This window comes from Octopus bimaculoides, chromosome 1, assembly GCF_046866305.1.
Source record: "Octopus bimaculoides isolate indiv1 chromosome 1, ASM4686630v1, whole genome shotgun sequence".
Lineage (NCBI taxonomy): Eukaryota > Metazoa > Mollusca > Cephalopoda > Octopoda > Octopodidae > Octopus > Octopus bimaculoides.
In genome coordinates this window covers 156,659,541-156,682,671 of record NC_142928.1, presented here as the reverse complement: position 1 = coordinate 156,682,671, position 23,131 = coordinate 156,659,541, and the positions used below count along the sequence as shown (strand labels likewise).

The 23,131-nt window shown below is 35.3% G+C and overlaps 1 protein-coding gene across 3 annotated transcripts in view; it reads left to right on the top strand.

Annotated features, from left to right (window-relative positions):
• LOC106868434 (uncharacterized) overlaps nucleotides 1-23,131 on the top strand; it is a 377,561-nt gene that overhangs the window by 77,907 nt on the left and 276,523 nt on the right. For all 3 annotated transcript variants that reach the window (XR_016243814.1, XM_014913697.3, XM_014913696.3), the window contains one exon: nucleotides 13,156-13,273. Coding sequence is in view for 2 of the 3 variants with exons in the window: in XM_014913697.3 (XP_014769183.1) it covers nucleotides 13,156-13,273 (118 nt within the window). In the remaining variant the exon portion in view is untranslated. The remainder of the gene's footprint in view (nucleotides 1-13,155; nucleotides 13,274-23,131) is intronic.

The following is a 23,131-nucleotide window of genomic DNA, read 5'->3' as shown; positions in this document are numbered from 1 at the left end:
AGTTTCTACAGCTGGATGCCCTTCCTAACGCCAACCACTCAGAGAGTGTAGTGGGTGCTTTTACGTGTCACCCGCACGAAAACGGCCACGTTCGAAATAGTGTCTTTTATGTGCCACCCGCACAAGCCAGTCCAGGGGCACTGGCAACGATCTTACTTGGCTTGCCGGGTCTTCTCACGCACAGCACATTTCCAAAGGTCTCGATATATATATATATATATATATATACCTGCCCTAACTCTTCGAAACGCCTGTGTTAGAATGGTGGCAGCTGATGGAGGAAAATGTTCTCTATGTGGCCTGTGTGTTTTCTGTACTCTGGTTATTATTATTTTTTTGTCTACGTTTTGTTTGCAACGTCCTGTACCCAGATATGCACCTATATATACAGGTAGATGTAGGTATGCACATACTTGTACGTATATATGCATATACTCATTTATTATTTGTTTTATATATATCTGGTTTGCTGTGCTTGAGAAGACACATCAAGCTAAGTAAAATTGTGGCCATCCATACAGTTCTGTCCTCTGTCAAAACTCATCTGCAACCCATTTTCCCGAAAACCCATGTCCCACCACCCATGATTATCACCTGCTGCAGGCCCATCCACTATCCCTCACCTGCCTGCCCACATACTCTCCAAAGCTCTTCCAACCACTCCAGTTTCCCTCACCATCACTTGCTACAGTCACCTCTTCCCCATCTCTAAACATCTCCCCTCACACTCTTATGGAACATCTCCCTCTATCCCCTCTGTGCCACTTATATTCTCCCCACTGTTCAATCATCTATTTTTCTCTCTCATGCTGTCTCTCTCTATCTTTCTTTCTCATGCTGTCTCTCTCTATCTTTCTCTCTAACTCTCCTTCCTCTCCTACAAGAGTAGCCAAGTATCTCCTCTATAGTAAGACGCCTACCTCTATCCCTCTATTATACTTTAAAACTCTCGTTTGGCACAAAACCACCTCCTTCAATTCCACTGCCTCTTCCAGCTGAGAGGTCTTCATCTCACAAGTTACTTGTTGACCCCTTCTGGTGCTGGTGCTGTGTAAAAAGCAGCCAGTACACTCTGTAAAATGGTTGGAGTTAGGATGGGCATCCAGCCATAGAAACCATGCCAAAGCAGACAATGGAACCTGGTACACTTCTTTGGCTTGTCTAGCTCCTGTCAACCCATCTTGCTTATGCCAGATGGAGGATGGACATTAAATGATGATGATAATGATGATAATGTATGTGTGTGTGTCTTAAACAAAGACTGAAGAATTATGTTCTTACATAACTTTATTCACTTATGTATGTTTCAAATGGCCTGAGGAACTACTTCTGCATCATGTGGATGCAGAATCAATCAATTAATTAATTAATGGTTCAGTTATCCCCAATCATTCTCATCAGACCATAAAAGTTATTTGTTAGAGTTTTGAGAATCTGCTACAAAAAAAAAATTGTGGAACTGGGTTTGTAGATAACAAATATATCAGATTTCCTTCCCTGATTTATCATGTCCTTGCCAAATTCACAGTCTTGGAAGGCCAGGATGTCATTAAGTGTTGGTGTACGTTAATCTGTGAGGGTATAGCTTAGGAAGGGTAACTGTTGTTTAACAGCTTAATTTTCTGGCCAGTCTGAGGTAGAGATGTGTGTAAAGAATATACATTGGCATAGGCATGGTTGTGTGGTAAGAAGCTTGATCCCAACGACATGACCCTGGGTTCAGTCCCACTGCATGGAACCTTGGGCAAGTGTCTTCTACTATAGCCTCAGGCTGACCAAAGCCTTGTGAGTGGATTTGGTAGATGGGAACTGAAAGAAGCCCGTCATGTATATGTGTGTGTGTGTCTGTGTTTGTCCCCATACCAATGTTTGACAACTGATGTTGGTGTGCTTGCATCCCCATAACTTAGCGGTTTGGCAAAAGAGACTGATAGAATAAGTACCAGGCATACAAAGAATAAGTACTGGGGTTGATTTGTTTGACTAAAGGCAGTGCTCTAGCATGGTTGCTGTCAAATGACTGAAACGAGCAAAAGAATAAAGGAATTTATATCGCAGAATTCATATGAGTCTGTGTAAATATTGCATATCATCAGCATGTTTATGTCCATTTTCCCATACTTGCAGGATTTGAATGGATTTTCTCCAGCGTCATGTCCAGCCACTTGCAGTAACTCATTATTACCTTCATTAGGTTTAACATCTCAAGATGAGAGAACTTCATCCCGAAAGAATATAAAAAAAATAAAAAAGTTATATAGAAATATATTATGTGTATGCTCTCCACTCTTTAATATAAAGGGAGGACAGCTGTGCAAAGAAGTGCTGATCTCTGTAGTAGAGGTAGAGCCATGAAGACATGGGAAGAGGTGGTGAAGCATGATCTTCGAACTTTGAGCCTTATAGAGGCAATGACTGGTGACTGAGACCTTTGGTAATGTGCTGTGCTTGAGAGGACCCATCAAACCAAGAACACCCGTGCTGGTGGCACATAAAGAACATCTTTTGAGCATTGGGCATCACGGAGACAAAGTGGCTGAGTTCTTTTCAAGTGTTGGGCCCCATTGAGGCAATGACCAAGACCTTGGCATTATGTCATTCTTGAGAAGAGGACCCATCAAGCCGAGTAAAATCACAGTCATAGCAGATACTGGTGTCACGCAAATTGGCACTCCTGCCAGTGGCACATAAACTTACCCTGGTGTCATGCAAATGGCACATAAAAGCACCCAATACACTCTCGAAGTGGTTGGTGTTAGGAAGGGCATCCAGCCATAGAAAACCATGCCAAATCAGACTGGAGTCTGATGCAACCTTCCAGCATGCCAGCCCAGTCAAACTGTCCAACCCATGCCAGCATGGACAATGGGCAATAAATGATGATGATCATTATCATTTAAAGTTAGAAGCAATGCTATTCTCTCTCCTTAAGAAGTACTGTCCAAGGCAATCATGCATTTGTATCCTAAGATCAGCTTTCATCACTTCTTATCATGTCTTTATCTTCTGCAGGCTCTTTTTACTTGGATCAAGTGGCACTTCTGTATCCAGTTGTCATCCCACATGTGCATCACATGTCTGTACAAATTCCACTTCTATCATACCCTCTGTAGCTGCTTCTTCTAATACACAGTTTTTCTTTTAGCTTATTTATGCTCTGTCAGTCATGCACCTTAACATTGCACATCCAACATAAAATTCCTGCCTCATTTTTTTCCAGTTTTTTCTCATTCTCGCCATTCTATTTCCAAGTTTTCTCCCCAGCAACATTACACCTTCTACACAACTGTGTGCAAGGTGTGTTGTTGCAGTCTTTCAGAATACCCTTCACCAAAAGACAGAATCCCTTTCTTGCTGGCAGAGATTTGCCTGCTTAAAATATGATGGTTAGTAATAATAATGATAATGCTACCAGTAATTATTAGCTTAACTTGCTTGCCTGGATGATTCTGTCGGTATACTTGAGTGCTCCAGAGAGAGAGAGAGAGAGAGAGAGCAAGAAAGAGGTGGGGACTTTTGACAATCTATAATATTCTATTACTGTCTACGTATGTTATCTTTTATCTATGAAGTGAAATCGAACGTAATCTATTATACACACAACATTTATATTATTCACGAACCAGTTGATTGAAAAGCCATGGAAGGAAACTGAGTACATAATCTGTTACAGATTCATCACTTTATTTCTATGACAACTGGCTGATAAAAATAAATGTTTTAAATTAAGTATTATATATATAAGTAGTTTAATTGTTTTTCAGAATACACAGATCAGTAGGACAGCTGCTGTTCTTTTTTTTTTCTTTTTTTTTTTTTCCCCACTGTGACTCTGGGTTCAAGTCTGGCCATGTACAGTTTTCTCTGTTATGAAAATAAGGATATAGTACAGCATAGTGAGATTTAGTAAAGCTTTATCACATAGCTGTACCAGAACAGAAAAATATTATAGATCGATTATGTTTTTGATCTTATTCTAAATTAAGGTTGTTTAATTCTTGACATGAAGATAAAAATCATAGATACAACTCCCAAGGTAGAATAAGTGACAAGTGTATAGCAAGGCATATATTTTTCAAAAATGTTCTCTCTAAAGACTTCATATTTAATACTACCTATGCGGTATATCAAGAATAAAACACTTCTGAGAAAATTCAATTTCTTAAAGAAATTATATAGTTCATGCTTCTCTATAAATTTCCAACAAACTTGTAGTTTTCAAAAATAACCTTGGCATTCCCGTGAGTACTGCTTGTAATAAATAAGTGCGACTATAAGTATGGAACTGAATATGATAATTAATAATAATAATTGTTTGTAAAATTGGCACAAAGTCAAAAATTTGGGAAAGAGGCATTAGTCAATTATATTGGCACTAGTACTTAACTGGTACTTTATTTTATTGACTCTTGAGAGATGAAAGGCAAAGTCGACATTGGTGGGATTTGAATACAGAATGTAAAGAAATGGAACAAATACCATAAGGCATTTTGTCAGATGTTCTAACAATTCTTCCAATCAACCACAATAACATTAACGATATTATTAGCAATTATTAGCAATTATTAGCTTAACCTATCTTATCTTATCTTAGCACTTTTGTTTCATCTTCACGACAGAGATATAATTAGAAATGTTCATGTATTGTTCTGTCATTGTTATTGTGTACATTAGAATTTAGTGCACAAACTATACCAGTATATCTTTATGTTGAGAAAAGGAGAGGAAGAGAGAGATGAGGCGTACAAGACAGAAAATTAGAATATCTATGTGTGTATATGTAGTGTGCGTGTACGTGTGTGTGTGTGTGTGTGTGTGTGTGTGTGTGTGTGTGTGTGTGTGTGATTATTTATAGTTCTCAAAGAAAATTCAAGGAAACTACAACTCAGCAAAAGCACTCTATACATAATCGTAGAGACTCTATATATACTTATATACTATACAATTGTACAACTATTCCATTACAATATTTTTTCAAAGTTATGTAGAAAGAAGCAAAAACTTTGTTTCTGGGTGTCAATTTGTCAAAAACAGTTGAAGAACAATTGACCAAAAACAGTTGTTTGAAAAAAACAGTTGATCAAAGTAACAGCTTGCTTGCATCAACATTGATTGGTTCATTTTTCTATTTTTTTAAGGCTATTTTGAAATTTACCATCATGATTTGAGACTGCTGATGGATGTGAGATATTGTACATAGAGCTACATTGATTTGCTTTATGTGTACTATTAATGTGTTGTAAACTGAGTTGAAGTGTGACAGCAGGATTAAGGATGTGACAACATCATAGACAGCATAGCAACTCCACCATGACATTTTTTCTTTCCTGTCAGTACAGAATATAACATATTTTGGTATGTGTATTTCCACAAGTACTATGTTTGGTATTAGGTTTTTTTTTTGTAGCATTTGGGTAAGTGTCAGTGTTAGTCACCTTAAGTTTATTATTGGCTTTGTGTGTTGATGTGCATGACTTTAACTCTACATCTATTGTGCCACACATAAAATAGCTTGCTGCTCAGCCACCATAGTTTGCAGTACATCTTTGTACTACCTTTTGATGGAGGCAGACAGTAGGCAGTGTATCCGCTCAGGCAGCTATTTGTGTTGTTACTGAAATTTACTCTTTTTACTGATGTATTTATATTGACTAGGGGACAGCATATTTTCTGCAAACATTATGGTGTTAGCATGCATGTTCAAATATATTGCTGATGTTTAAACATAAAAATCTGAAGACCGATTTTTGTTTTTGTAAATGTGCAATAAAATATTTAGAGTGGTTTTAAAAATCCTTGATGAAACACCTGTTCTATAATAAAACATCATAAAACTGAGTATATACAGTAGAATTATCAAAATCAAATTGATTTTCTAGAAAAAAAAAATTGTGCATTGACTTTGTATAACACATGCACTTTTATGGCCGACGGTTTAAAGTTCACAGGTAACATTTTATAAAAAGTAGACAAAAATACTGTTATTTCGAAAGAGAAATATTTGAATAGAGATGTAAGTCTATCCTATGACAAGAGTTAAACTAGCTCAAAATAGCCATATATACATTACAAGATGTAAGATGGAATGATTCCTGTTCAAAACTTAGAAATCCAAAGCTGTTTTGAAAAAAAAATCAAGAGCATAAATTATAAGAATGTAGTGTACCATTCATATATTTTGAGGCATTTATTTATTCCCTTCAGTAATTCAGGAAACTCAAATTATTTTACATTCTCCACTATTACTAGTCTTATTTTTGATGATACCACTTTCCATGAAGATTACCTTAAAGAAAAACCAGTCATCTTAAAGAAGAGATAAATTTCTTCTGGCATTACATTGTCCATAAATAGTTGTGCATTATACATAAGAGCATATTGTGATACAAATAAATATGGTATATCATACTGAGATATATTTAAACTATTCTTTTTTTTTTTTGCATAAACTACTTGCATATTGTCTAATCCTTTACCTTTTCAACTAACCAAACCTGGCCATGACACAAAGGCTATTTGGTCAAACTGGCCGTACTTGTTGACACAGAATTTTTGGTAGCCGGAAAATATTCACCAAATCACCTGATGTTTCTCTCATCATTTTTATATAATAAATACATTAATTTATCTGACGCTATTCACATTGTAATGATAAGATTTGGCTTCTATGAAACATAAACACTCTCTTTCTCCAAGATAAAGGAATTGTGTTGATGAAAATTCTGCCATATGAAAGCTAAGACATAAATTAATAATGATAAGCTAAAAGCTGGAGATGAAAGTTTGCCAGACATTTTTCTGATGCTGTCTAGAATATCAGACATTGATGAAGGGGATGTTATCCATAGATGAGAACAATATTCTCTATTTCATTATGTATAACTAGTAGTATATCCAGTTCCAAATTGGAGGGTACAATAAAACAATTTTTTGTAGCTTTCTCCGGGCAGGTACAAATCCTAAATTACAATGAAATGGCAATAGGATTGAAAGACTCTCTCTCTCTCTCTCTCTCTCTCTCTCTCTCTCTCTCTCTCTCCCTCCTTTTCTCTCTCTCTCTCTCTCCCTCCCTCTCTCTCTCTCTCTCCCTCCCTCTCTCTCTCTCTCTCCCTCCCTCCCTCTCTCTCTCTCCCTCTCTCTCTCTCTCTCTCTCTCTCTCTCTCTCTCTCTCTCTCTCTCTCTCTCTCTCTCTCTCTCTCTCTCTCTAAATGAAATCTAACCCCTGAGGATCTCTGTTGTGTATTCAATTTGCCAAGTACCTAGAGCCTATAAATCTCACCTGTAATTCAAATTATTTCCATCTGTAGTTTATAGGAAAATTTGAACCCAGCAATACTAACTACATGTAAAGTTTGACACCTAACACCAATCCTATTGATACAGTATTTCTGTTGTTTTGTTGTCTGGAAGCAGTTTCTAAGTGATAGTACTTGAACTCATTATTTTAATCATTGTAAAGATTCTTGAAATGGGAAGCCATTCATATGATCTGAGAATGGGACTTAATATTTTCTTTTGCTACAAATAATTCACAATTGAATTTTTCAGTAATCTTCTTTAGCTTTAATAGATATTCACAATTCAGAAAACTTACTCAAAGTTTATGAGAAAATTTTTGTTATCAAGTCCACAAAAGTATTGAACACTTCTCCACAAAATACAATTGAAGGTTTTGGGAAGATGATTTAAATCTTAAGTGGTCAATGCTGGTAAATGCATTAAATAATATAACAATTGCCGTAATGTCAGTGTGCTATAAGATTCTTAAAAGTTATTATGGTATTTAGATGCCCTCCATATAGAAGAGTTTAAAAATAGGAAATTCTAAGTAGATACTGATGACACATCTATTTTAGGTATGTCACATTTTATCACATTCCTTTGTCTTGGTTGAGCATTAGCAAACATTCTAGCTTGCTATGAGTTTTAACAGATATGGACTCATTTTTTTCTACAATTATGAATTATAAAAAGTAAGAAAATCTCTCTTGAGGTCTTAAACTTTGTTACAATTCATAATCTTTTAAAACAATCTGTCTATTTATGTCTGTCTGAAAGTTTCCATTTTCTGTTTCTTCACTCTTAGGAATTCAAGAAATATTTTTTTTTCTTCCTTTCCAGAGCCATTTAAGAAAATCTACTTTTAGACTCATGCATCTTTTAGTACTGTCTGAAAACCAAATTAGCAAAATTATTTTTATTTACTTTTTTTTTGAGAGTATTTTATAGCTGTTGTTCTTAATAATGATCTCATGTGACAATTTCAGGTAATTTAAACTGTGTTATTTTTGATAATATATTATCGATAATTCATTTATATTAATGATTATTTAATGAGACATAAATAGATTAATTCAGATAGTTTGTCCTTTATTTTTAAGATGCTTCCTTCCTATTTTGTAAAAAGAAATTTTGTACACACTTACTAAGTTATTTCATCAGCTTTTTTTCTTATAGTTATTCTATGTTTTTAGATGATGTCAAAATAATATTGATAAAGACTTTTTCTAATCATTATTTGTCAACCAATAATTCAAAGTATAAGCAAGCGTCTTACCTGTGGAAACATTAATAAAAGAGAATTATGAAGTTAAAAACTAAACATTTTAATATGTGACCTTTTGTTTTTTTTAATTTATTGTCCAGCATATTCAAAGAAAACCAGTTTTAAATCAGACATATAACTGCAGGGGTAAATTTGGAGTAAATGGTGTATTAAATTCCCTTATATATGAGTTTTCTGTTTCTAAGAATACAATTTTGAGAGAAACATTTCTTGTCCTGCAATTTATTCTGTATAAAGTATATGCAAAAAAAAAAAAAAAAAAGTATATATTACGATGATGATGCCAAAGCTGGTGATTTTCTTCAAGCCATTAGGTTTTTGAGAAAGATTAAACTGAAAAGCAAATGGATGCCATATAATTATCCCCAACTCTAGTAAACGAATGAAAAGAAAATTTAATTTGAAATTTTGCTAACTTTAATGTTTTAGCATTATCATCACCTCTTAATGTAAATTTTCCATGCTGGCAGGATTGGCTGGTTTGACAACAGCTGGCAAGACAGAGGACTAATGTCTCATATATTTTGTAGTTTTGAAAATTACAAAATGGATGTCAGCGTATGAAGTAAACTTATCATCGTTGTGCTCAGGAAGATAACTAGTGCTACCCAAATCCACACAGCTCTCTGAAATAAAAAATGGGGTTGACTGAAAATTACTCAGAATATTATCTGGAATTGGCTGTCTGTCTATCTCAGTGATTCTCAACCAGGGTCCATATGGCCTCTGAAAGTCCATATAAGACTTTTGGGGGTTCACACAACAAAATAGTAAATTGGGAATCCACAATAGTCTTTTAAGGGCCCCTGAAAAAATTTTGCTTTAGGTGTATGCATTGATATATATTGCAAGAAACAGCTACATTTCTTTCTCAAACATTTTAATTAGTTCAACCTACACAAGTTAATGGGTAAATAGGTATTTTGAAAGAAGTTTCTATAAAACTAGTTTTTAAACATAGAATGGCTATGGGGGTTCACCAGAATAGCATAGTAATCAAAGGGGTCAATCAATAAAAAATGGTTGAGAACCCCTGTTCTATCTGATATCAGTATTGCATCACCACTATTATTAGTTGATTGAGAACCATGCCCCTTCATTAGAAATGCTTTATTAACACTTGCAGCTTAAACTCTTTCATCTTCAACTAACTTTTGAATACACTTGATTGAATTTTCATTGAACTTCATTAGAATCTTCTAAAAGTTGCAATACCTTATCAGCTGAAAATTATTGTAAACAGTTGTAAGCAATCTTTGTAATCAGTTGTAAACAATCTTTGCCATTGTCTTTTGTCACTGGAAGTGATTGGATATGGCGAGTTACATATTGAAAAACAATTTTTGAATTAGAAAAAAAATTGTAAGAAATATTCAAAGCAGCATCTAAAATGTATTACTATCTGTGAGAAGATGCTTATAATCATTCTAATTGTGCACTGATGACCTAACTTTATTCTTATTGACTGATCTATTTTTAGTTCACATGGATTTTAATGTGGGGGTTTGCCATTTCCTACTTATTCTGGAATTCAGCAGAGTGTCAAGTTTGAAAATCAACTGACACATTGACTGTGATGCGAACATATATGCAGTTATACATATAATTGTTTCTGCAGTTTTCTTCTACCAAATGTTTCCCATGAGACATTGGTTGATCCAAGGCTTTAATCAAAGATATTTACTTAGTGTGCCATATAGTGAAATTGAACCTGAGACAATAATGTTTTCTGGTAAACCTTTTAACCACATAGCCATGTCTGCAGTCATTATATGCAGAGTGAAATGTCTGAAAGAAATATAACTGGGTAATGCTGTTAGTAGGAGCGGTTAGGAAGGTAATGCCAGTGTTCCCTGACTGGCTCCCATACCAGTGGCATGTAAAAAGCACTATCTGAACATGATCAATGCTAGGGCCACCTGCCTGGCTCCTGTGCTCGTGGCACATAAAAGGCACCCACTACACTCTCTACAGTAGGAGACACTTGCTCAATGTGTCATGCAGCGGGATTGAGCTCGGAATCATGTGCTTCTGAGATGAACTTCTTTAATCACAAGTTTATGCTTGTACTTGTGTGTATTATCTTTTTTTCTTTAATCTTTTATTTGTTTCAGTCATTAGACTACTACCATGCTGGGGCACCACCATGAAGGATTTTAGCCAAACAAATCAACCCCAGAACTTTTTTAAGCCTGATACTTATTCTGTTGGTCTTTTGCTGAACCACTAAGTTACAGGGTTGTAAACATGCTAGCTCCAGTTGTCAAGTGGTGGTAGGAGATAAACACACACACACACACACACACACACACGCACACGTGCACACACACACACACACACACACACACACACACACACACTCAACAGGCTTCTTTAAGTTTCCATCTACTAAATCCAGTCACAAGGCTTTGGTCAGCCTGAGGCTATAGTAGGAGACACTATCCCAAAGTGCCATATATTGGGACTGAATCTTGAACCCGGAGCCATTTGGCTGGGAAGCATACTTCTAACCACATAGCCACACCTGCACCTGTTAATATAGGGAAAATATATATAAGTGAACAAATAGAAAAAAAAGCACATAATAAATATTGATATTAATTAAAGAAAATAAAATAAATCCATCATTTCAAACCTATAAATTAAATTCAATATTTGTTATTAGAATATTCAAAGTATTGTTTCGAGAAAGAATATAATATAATCGTTGTGTGTGTGTGTGTGTGTGTGTGAGTGAGTGTGTGTGTGTGCGTGTGTGCGTGCGTGTGTGTGTGTGTGTGTGTGTGTGTGTGTGTGTGTGAGTGAGTGTGTGTGTGTGCGTGTGTGCGTGCGTGTGTGTGTGTGTGTGTGTGTGTGTGTGTGTGTGTGTGTGCACAAATAAGCATGCACACACATGCTTGCACATGCACACACATGCTTGCACATGCACACATTGAGGAACAGTTATGGATATGTCGTTAAGAAGCTTGCTTCTCAATCACTTTGTTCCAGGTTCAGTTCCACTGTATGGCATCTTAGGCAAGTGCCTTCAACTATAGTCCTAGGTGAGCCAAGGTCATGAGAGTAGATTTGGTAGATAGTAACTGAAAGAAGCCCTCCATTTTTATGTGTGTAAGAGAGAGTTGGTATCTCCTTGTCCTGACATCACATAATAGTTGTAAATGAGTGTCACTATGAAATAGTGGTGTCCTTTGTCTCCAGTCTTCTGTGAAAAACTTGTCTGGTCATGGGGAAATATTACCTTATTTAGGAAGCAGATGAGGATTGATGACACAAAGAGCATCCAACTGCAGAAAATCTGACTCAACAAATTCTGTCTGACCCATGTAAACTTGCAAAATGCCGACATTAAAATGATGATGACGATGATAGTAATTAATAGCCTTAACAACAGAGTTACGATAACGATGTATTACAAGTAGTATATAGTCTAGTACAAACCTGTTGCATGATTAGATTGATGGATTGCAAGCAATCCAGCCGGACAAAAGTAATACCTGTCAAAGGGACAGACAAATCCAAAGTAGTGTCAATGACTATCTAGCAATAGAACCATGATTTAGAAATTCTGGGTTGGATTGTGGCATGCTGTAGACCACTGAGAGTGAGGTGCCCCTTAGCTTTTGTTAAAGCATGTCACTAGAAGAAGGCAATACTGCATCCACAGGCACACTGGTGGTTATAACTGAACAGATAGTCTGAGCTTAGTAGCCTCGGAAGGTCGTCAGACTAAGGAAAAGACAACTCCAAGCATAGACCCTTACTGTCTACAAATGCCTGAGGCCAACCAACTCTTCTCCATCCTGAAGAGATACTGAAGCCACAATGAATGGATTGTGTCTAGGACACCTCCAACCCTCAGCTGTGAAGATTGAAATATTCATTCAATTAAAAAAGATAATATAAAGTCTTTTATTTCCAAGCTAAAAATTGAATTTAATATTTGTTAGTCTATTCAAACTATTGTTTAGGAAAGAACATAGCATAAACATTATTAATCTCGACAACAGAGTCATAATTAAAATGTAAATATATTCAATAAAAAATTGGTTATACAGTTTCTCTTGTGTTAACCTATTTCCATCTTTTTACTTTTTCCATGTTGTTATGTTTATAAATCCACATTTGAAGATGGCCATAACTTTACGGAATTCTAAAGTTTATGTAAAATACATGAATGAGGATGAATAGTGTTACTTATTCATCAGTGAACTATGTAGTGAAAAAAAAATGTATATTAGTTTTAAGGTTGTATCCTAAAGTAATTTATTGATTCAATGAATGTAAAACAGTAAACAAGGAAGTGTGGTGGGGATACTGTTTTGTTATTGTACTTGAACTGAAGCTTGAGGCAAATAAAATGGTAAGTAATTGAAATTGAAGCTACTCATATGGTTATTGTAGAGCAGCACCTATATTGTCAGATTTACTTGACAGCCATAGAACGTAATCAGCTATAATCTTTAAAGTATGAAGTAAAGAATTGATACTCAAATATAGTAAAACAGGATAGACACATAGAGCTATTTATAATGTTTATTGAAGTTTCTTAATGAAATTATATTCAATATTGATTTTACTTCTTTCAGCAACCAATGGAAAGAAATTTGGTACCTGGCCAGAATACTATGCTAGTGTGTTCCCCCAATGCTCTTCACACAGCTGCCATAACTGGAGACTATGCAGAACTGGCAAGACTCTTACACTGTACGTTGCTTACTTGGTTTAACGTTTTTTTTTAATTCATTTTTACTTTTCTCTTTTAAGTATGAAAGTCTATTTCTGAAATCTGTATTAAGTAAAATGCAAAAAGAGTTCAAGTACATTTGATATGGACACTGTGTTTGGTGTTAATGTATAGCATCAGGTCTAAATCAAGTGTAAAGCAATTTCTTTCTTTTTCTCTCTTTCCCTTTGTGTGTGTGTGTGTATACACACACACACACACACACATATATATATGTCACGTTGTTACATGACACTGGCATCAGCCATGATCAAGTGAAATTGTAGTTGTGGATGATGCTAGTGTTGCATAACTGGCACATAAAAAAACTCCATTTGAACACAGATGCAGTGACAAGTGATAGAGACCTTTGGCAATATACTGTGCTTGAGAAGACCTGTCAAGCCAAGTAAGGGTTGGATTGTGGCTGATGGCACGTAAAAAGCACCCATTACAATCTTGGAGTGGTTGGTGTTAGGAAGGGCATCCAGCCATAGATACCATGCCACATCAGATTGGAACCTGGTACAGCTCCCCAGCATACCAGTTCTCAGTGAAACTGTCCAACCCATGCCAGCATGGAAAACGGACGTTAAATGATGATGATGATGATATATATATATATATAGGCACAAGTGTGGGTGTGGTAAAAAGTTTGCTTCCCAATCACATGGTTCTAGTTTCAGTTCCACTGTGTAGTACCTTGTACAAGTATCTACTACTACAGCCTCAGACCAACAAAAGCCTTTTGAGTGGACTGGTAAGCAGAAACTGAAAGAAGCCCATCGTATATATTTATTTATTCTTTTACTCTTTTACTTATTTCAGTCATTTGACTGCGGCCATGCTGGAGCACCACCTTTAGTTGAGCAAACCAACCCCACTACTTACTCTTTGTAAGCCTTGTACTTATTCTATTGGTCTCTTTTGCTGAACCAGCATCAGTTGTCAAGTGATGTTGGGGGGGACAAACACAGACATACACACACACTCACACACATGCGCACACACACACACACACACACACACACACACACACACACACACACACACACACACACACACACACACATACATGATGGGCTTCTTTCAGTTTCTGTCTACCAGATCCACTTGCAAGGCTTTGGTTGCCCTGAGGCTATAGTAGAAGACACTTGCCCAAAGTGCCATGCAGTGGGACTGAACCCAGAACCATGTGGTTGGTAAGCAAGCTACTTACCACACAGCCACTCCTGCGCCTATATGTAAATATGTGTGTGTGTGTGTGCTTGTCCCCCACCATCACTTGACAGCTGGTACTGGTGTGCTTACATCTCTATAACTTAACAGTTCAGCAAAAGAGACTAGTAGAATAAGTACCAGCCTTGAAAAAATAAATTATTACTGAGATTGATTTGTTTGACTAAAGTTCTTCAAAGCAGTGCCCCAGTATAGCCACAATTTAATGACTAAAACAAAAGATAAAAGATAATGATAAAAGATATAGTCGAATGGTTTTGTGCGTGTGTGTGTGTGTGTGTGTGTGTGTGTGTGCATGAATGTTTACAAAATTATGCTGAGTTACAGATGTAAACATTGACTTTATTGCTTGTGTTTGAGTTGCAATCTGTGAAGTTTGTTGACAATTTCTATCATCAACTTTGTCCACTATCTACATGTTGCAATAAAAATTCCTTATTTGAAAAGCAGGTAAGTGTTAGCAACAGGAAGTGGGAGTGCATCTGGCCATTAAAAAACCCTGCCTCAAAACCTTACATCAAAGCCATGCTGGCATGGAGAAAGGATCTTAAATAAAAAGAGCAAATGAACAAACAGACAGCATGAATGCAGGTGTGTGTGTGTGTGTGTGTGAGAGAGAGAGAGAGAGAGAGAGAGAGAGAGAGAGAGAGACAGTGTGTGTGTGTGGCTGGGGATTATAATGTGTCAGTTAAAGAACTGAACTGATGATTCCATGGTCTAAGTTCAGATTTTGCCAAGCATTGTATAACCCTGTTTGCTACAGTTAGAAGTAAAAACAACTCTGACTCAAAATCTTCCTGGCCATACTAATATGGTAAAATGAATAGAAATACCCCAATTACTGTTCAAATACTGCAGTTGTCAAGTTTATGTTATTGGTAGTTTGCCATCAAAACTCAAATACTGCATATAAGAATTGATTTACTGTAGCGTACAGTATGTCTGAGAAATGATAAATAATACTGTACAAATTTCACTTCTGTTTTATTGCTTTTCTTTCAGCTGCTGTTGAATGTATTGCTCTGATTCATTGTTTTAGACATGATCTTTGTCAAATTGTTTTCTGTTATATCTATGTACTACTGTGTGTGTGTGTGTGTGTGTGTGTGTGTGTGTGTTTTCAATTTGGTGTTGTTCGAAGCCAGGTTAATTGGAGGTTTACTTGTTTCTAAAGCCTCAGTTTATTGCCATACACAAGCTCTAAACAAGTGAGTACTACTATCATGAGTGGTGACAGTGCTAAGAAGCAAGTTATGGAGTTGGAAGAAAGATTAGCCATAATTAACAGGCATAAAAGTGGTGCTATAATGGCTAAAATAGGTGAAGACCATACAATCAGTGAATCAACAGTGTGTCATATTATTCAGAAAGCAAAGCTTCATCATTAAATTTCTGAACAGCAAGAAACTGCAATCATGGAAATGGAATGACTTTTGTCAATTTGGATCAAAGATTGTAATTAAAAATGCATTCCTTTTAGTCAAATGGCTATCAAGAAGTCTGTTAGTCTGTTTGCAGCTGTCAAAATAATAATTAAATAGATAAAACAAAGAAGGAAAGGAAATTGGAAGAGAAACATTTTCTTAAAGTTCAGAATGGTGTAACAGGTTTAGAAAATGATCTGAATCTATAATGTTAGGGTTGTTGGGGAAAATGCAAGTGTGGATGATAGCACCGTTGCCAGATATCCTGCTTGAATTGAAAAATAATGATTGAAAATGGTGGTTATGTTGCTGAGCAAATTATAAATGTTGAAAAAATAGAATTCTTTTTGAAATAAGTATCATAGATACTTAAATAAAAGTTGATTTTGTGTAGAAGTTGACCCCTATTTTGAAGATAGAAATATGAAATTTTCCATGAATCTCCTGTCAGAGTCAACCCTATCCTTTTTACAGGTAATAGATCAACATTTACTGCTGAAGTACAGCAATTTATGTGAAGTAAATGATTTTTTTCTTTATTATTACACACCTTGATACATAATTTACATAAATATTAGGTAATGAACTTCTCAAGTTCATTATCAAAAAAGCACTACATTGACTGTTGTATAATTAATCAGATACAAAGTACATTATAGCATAATTTGTTATATAAACTAAACCATATGCATTCACCAATATAATTCACTGTAAATGCTGTATTTCTGAATGCATGGTACTTACCAGAATACATTGATTCATCAGTCTACAATTCATAGATGTAAACACATCTGTGAAGCAGCATAGCCAATGTTGTCAGATAAGCAATGAAAGGCAATACCTATCAATGTAATAATATCACAATTACCTGTATTACTGTTCACTATTTCTACAGGTGATAGAAATAGTGAACTTTATAAAAGTTGGATTAGAATCTCACTTGGTAGAACAGCTGATGTTAGTTTCCATGTAGATCTTGTGGAATACATTTGCATAGCTTGGGATGAATAGTTTTTTTTTTTTCTTGTGAGAAAATTCCTCCCAGAAAAAATAAATTTAGAGCAGTATTCAAATAAGAACTTATTGAAATTGCAGAGAAGATATATAACAGTGCAGCAAAAAAAAAAAAAAGAAGACTTTCATGTTTTTGATAAACTTGCAAGAGATTGGAGAAAGATATTCAACTTCAGATAATGTAATAAAATAGTGTTCTAATAGAGGTCACCCCTACAAGCTGCCACTATTGAAGAAGGAAGTTATGTTGGTACTTAAAAAGAGTTAAGCTACAATTTGTGTAGCCCATGGAGCCATCCAAATGTATGTGCAAATAGAATAAAATCCGGATAGAATTTTGAATTTAAAGGAAAGTGTTGGATGGTGCACAAGGCTCATGAGTCAGTATGATTAAGCACTTTAGTAGAGAACAAAGATTTCACAAAAACTGCCTTCTGACCTGAATGATAAGATACTAACATTTCACTTATTTGCAAAAAGAAATTGGCAGAAAATAGACTACAAGCTGTCTTGTATTGGAAAATGGATGAAACACTTCTTAATCTTGACATGTCAGAGAAATAAATTGTGAACTGAATAGCACAGAGAGAGAGAGAGAGAGAGAAAATGGTACTGGCAAAAGCTACCACTCATGAGGAAAGCATGTTTGTTTCAAATTTTTTCTTGTTTAGCAGATGGTACTATAAATTAAAAACATTGATTGATTTTAAAAGAAAATCTATGCCAAAGAGGAGTTTCCACAAGGAGTTGTAATGTACAGCCATGTGGTTGGATAAATAAAGATAGATGTAGAAAATGGCTAAAAGGAGTTTTGGTATTTACAGCCTGTTGAACAACAGAAGGGAAAGTGTTTGCTCTTCTGGGATCAGTTTTGGTCATGGCTAGTGAAGTCATTGTTGATAATGTCTGATCAAAAAGCAATGACATAACGGTAATTCCTGGAAGACTTGTGTTTTGCAACCATTAAATGTTTATATCATAAAGCTATTTAAGGACATGATGAGGATAAAATCAAGTAACTGGATACATGAAGAAAGATCACATGAAAGATGAAGAAAATAAAAGCTGACATTATTACCAAATCATTCATAAGGTGACAAGCTGGCTGAATTGTTAACACACTGGGCAAAATGCTTAACAGCACTTCACCCATTTTATGTTCTGAGTTCAAATTCTACTGAAGCCATCTTTGCCTTTCATGCTTTTGGGGTCAATAAAATAACTACCAGTCAACCACTGAAGTCAGTATAATTAACTAGCCTCCTACATCCAAATTTCAGGCCTTGTTCCTATAGTAAAGAGGATTATTATCAAATCATTCAAGAAGTGTGGAATTTAATCCCTTGCTTGGAACAGAAGACAAATATATAAGGTCATGATGAAGAAGCAGCAGATGTCATACAACCTATAATAAGAGACAACAATGATAATGAAGATCTGTATGATATCATTATTCATCCTTTCAATTATAAAGGTTTATTCAGAACTGAAGATGAAGAATAATGTGATTGTGCAGGATTTTAATGACATTTAGTGTTTGAAATCCTCAAGATTTAGCGTTTAGTTGTATTTTAAAGGCATATTAAATTTTTATTTTAGTTTCATATGCATAATAAAGCTTGTGAATTGATTTTCATTCACCACATATCATTTTTATTTTAATATTTATAGCCTTAATTTGTGTTAATTACCTCATTAGAAATATAAATTCAGCATTGATATGCACTGCTGTGATGAATGTAATGAGGTATTATATCAAATATGGATACAAGCAAAGCAGCATTAGAATTACAGGACAATATTTATTTAGTAGGATATTTATTCTTATGCATATACTGGATAATTATTGGTATTATTACTCTAAATATTGCTATTATTAGTCTGTGTGAAGGCACATGGCTTAGTGGTGAGGGTGTTAGACTCATGGTTGTAAGATTGTGGTTTCAATTCCTAGATTGAGTGATGTGTCATGTTCTTTGGCAAAAACACTTCATTTTGCATTACTCCAGTCCACTCAGTTGGTAAACATGAGTAATCCTGTGATGGTAGACCAACATCCCATCCAGTGGGAGAATATATATATATATATATATATATATATATATATATACATTTGAGTGAGGTCATTGCCAGTGCCGCTGGACTGGCTCCTGTGCAGGTGGCATGTAAAAAACATCATTTGAGTGTGGCTGTTGCCAGTACTGCCTGACTGACCCTCGTGCTGCTGGCACGTAAAAGCACCCACTACACTCTCGGAGTGGTTGGTGTTAGGAAGGGCATCCAGCTGTAGAAACTCTGCTAGATCAGATTGGAGCCTGGTGCAGCCATCTGGTTCGCCAGTCCTCAGTCAAAGCGGACATTAAACGATGATGATGATGATGATGATGATGATGATGGTGATGATACACACACCAGAGAAACCAGCCCTATGATCCTTACAGAGTAATGTGGACAGACCATTATTGTAATTCAAAATGGTGGATTGGTAGAATCTTTAGAATTATTGGGCAAAATTCCTTACAGTATTTGATCCACCTCTTTATTTTCCAAGTTGAAGACATTTTATGGTAATTTTGTTGGTTTTTGTTTGACTTCTGTGCCTGTAAGAAATAAGAATGCTTGTGCTGTGCCTTTCTAACAGTTGGAAGGTTCACACACATGGATATGTTTATTCTTTCATTAATTTGATATCATTCGTCCAACCCTCTTTACCATGTATACTGTTATCAATTATTATTATTATTATTATTATTATTATTATTATTATTATTATTATTATTATTATTATTATTATTATTATTATTATTATTATTATTATTATTATTATTATTATTATTATTATTATTATTATTAAGTAAAGCAGTGAGCTGGCAGAATCATTAGCACACCAGGCAAAATGTTTAGTGGCATTTCGTCCGTCCTTATGTTCTGAGTTCAAATTCCATCAAAGTCAACTTTGCCTTTCATCCTTTTGGGGTCAATAAAATAAGCACCAGTGAAACACTGGGTCGATGTAATTGACTATTCCCCTCCCCCAAAATTTCAGGCCTTGTGCCTTTAGTGAGAAGGATTATCATTATTAAGGCAGCAAGTTGGCAGAATTGTTGGTACGCTGAACAAAATGCTTAACAAAATTTCACCCATCTTTATACTTTGAGTTTGAATTCTGCCGAGGCCAACTTTGCCTTTCATCCTTTCAGAATTGATAAAATAAGTACTAGTTGAGCAGTGGGGTCAATATAATCAACTTAACCCCTTCCCTGAAATTGCTGGCCTTGTGCCAAAATTTGAAACCATTATTATTACTGTTGTTGTTGTTGTTGTTGTTGTTATATAAAGGCAGTGAGCTAGCAGAATCATTAGCATGTTGGACAAAATGCTTAATGGCATTTCTTTAAGCTCTTTACATTTTAAGTTCAGATTCTGTTAAGGTTAACTTTGGAATATCAGGTGCTTCCACATCATTGAAGTGAAAGGCATCCTGGACTAATTGGATCTAACTATAGTTTATGATTCTTGTTTATTACTTCAACAAACAAATTATTTGTTGCTACATGCTGATATCGATCGAAACACCAGGTGTTCCAAAACATATTGAATGTGTTATGAATACACATTTGTCTGAAAAGAGAAGTAGTATTCTCCAATGATAAAGCACAACAGTGATTAGCATATTCATATTCAAATCCACCAAATTTGTACATCGTCATTTTGACTCTCATTGTTTACCATGCACATAAGGATTATATATATATATATATATATATATATATATATATATATATATATATATATATACACATATATATTGATTTCAAATTTTGGCACAAGACCAACAATTTTAGGAGGTGGGGTAACATGCTGAACTATTAATCCCTACACATTTTTTTCTCTCTCTGGTTTTTTCATTCTCTCTCCATTTTTTGTTTTTTCATCCTCTCTCTGTTTTTTTTCATTCTCTCTCTATTTTTTTCCCTCTGAATCCATTCTGTCGAAGAGCAAGGCTCAAAACATCAAAGACTTTTCCATTCTTTCCAAGCGTTAAACTAATACACCTGCTTGTTGTTCCTTCACCTGTCTTTGTCTTTTGTTTCCTATAAATTTGAACTATAAATCAATTACATTGACCCTGATGCTTGATTATTACTTGTTTTATCGACCCCTACTGAATGAAAGGCACAGTTGACCATGGCAGAATTTGAGCTCAGAACTTAAAGATGGATGAAATACCACCAAGTGTTTTGCTTGGCGTGCTAACAATTCAACCAGCTTACCACCTTATATATTAATGTTTGTTTTTATATCAAGTTATATATAAAAACAATTTAACATTAAACTGAAGGCTCGCTCAAATAAAACACAGTCTGGCAAAAATGAGCAAGTTGAAACTTCAAAGTCATTGTCAACCTTTACCTTGTATAAGTTTAACCCAATAATGCATAGTGTCCAGTAAAATGGATGCAGGAAAAATTATTATCACTTGTTTTGTACGTATGTATAATTGGTTTGTTTGTGCACAGTGCTTGTTAATTCATAGAGCACTAGTTTAGAGGCAGACTATACCTAAAATAATCTCAATAGGTAGTTTACTTAACAAACAATAGTAATTTTTCCTATATCCATTTTTCTAGATGCTATGCATTAATGGGTTAATGTATATATGTATGCCTGTGTTTGTATATATGTGTCTATGCATGTGTGTGTATATATCTATATCAATTTATTCATCATCATCATTTTATCTCTACTTCCAATGTTTCCATGTTGGCATGGGTTGGATAGGTCATCACAGTCTAATTTCTTATTAGGTGCTACTATTCCAAAAGTCTAGTGCTCATATGCATCAGCTGGTTCGTTTTCTATGGTTGGATGCTCTTCCAATGCACCAACGATGTTACTGGGTTTTTTTCTTGTGGCACCAACACTTGAGTGGTTCCCTAACCCTCAGACAAATAGGATTAAAGTTATTTCTCAATCCAATGTTTTCTTTGCTCATTTGTCAGTCACTTTATAGTGTGTGAGGTGCATTTTTTTTGTGACACCAACACTAGTGAGGCCACCTTATTCACTATTCCCCAGGGAACATAGCATGACAAATTCTGTGGCAACACCAGCACAGGTAGTGGAGTACTTAATATGCAGTAAAATGAAGAGAGTGCTAAGTAACCTGAAGTATGTTAAACAAAGAAAGAAATTAGAAAAGGAAAGATGACAGCAGAAAAGCCAGAAAGGAATTGTTGAGAAGTAAGGATGGGTGTGTACATGTAGAGAGTTATCAATAAGTGAAGGCATGAACATTTGCTTAGTAAATAGGGGAGAGAGAGAGAGAGAGCAATGACATCAGAAGAACCAGAATGGGTGATAGGGTGAATGGAGTAAGTGATGGGGGAAAGGCATAGTGGAATTAGAGGAGGAGGAGGAGGATGTGATACCCTTACCTTTGCCCACCTCTGCAATTGCCAATCACTCCTCCTCCAAGAGTATTAAGAGTAGGTGTTGGGTGGTAATAAAAGTGTTCCAGAAGAGAGAGAGAGAGAGAGAAAGAGAGTATGATGGCTTGTAGTATAGCAAGATGAAAAGTGTGTGTGTTGGTTTGAGGGAGGCTGAGGATGGCTAGAACCAATACTCTTATTATTGCACTTATGTATAGGGAAGCATAATCATATAAGGCTAGCATGGTTAGTTTCAATTGTTTTGCATGCATATTTGGTGGCATTGTACAATGAGGATTGAATGTGCTTTTTTTTTTATGGGTGTGATCCAATATTGGAAACAAAATCCAATGAATAGTTTATATAGACCAGAAATTGGAAAGAGAATTAATTATTGGACAATTAATAATTTATAACCATTTTTTACCCTTCTTTTGTTGTACACAAATTTCAGGCATTGAATTCTGAATACTTCGCTTCTGAGAAGCGACTATGCACTGTGCCTTTTTGTATAACTATTAGCAACTCTCTGGTTTATATATTCCAGGGGTTTTATCATTTTTAATTTTTTTTTTTTTTTTGAAGTTTACCACATTTTGCTCATTTATGATGGTAAAGAAAGTGAGTTACACTAGGTAAGGGTTCCTAAGTCAAAGGAATTTTAGTGATGTAAATGTCTAGCATTGAGGAATTATTCTTATGTATAAAGGCTGGCATTTCTTCATAATCC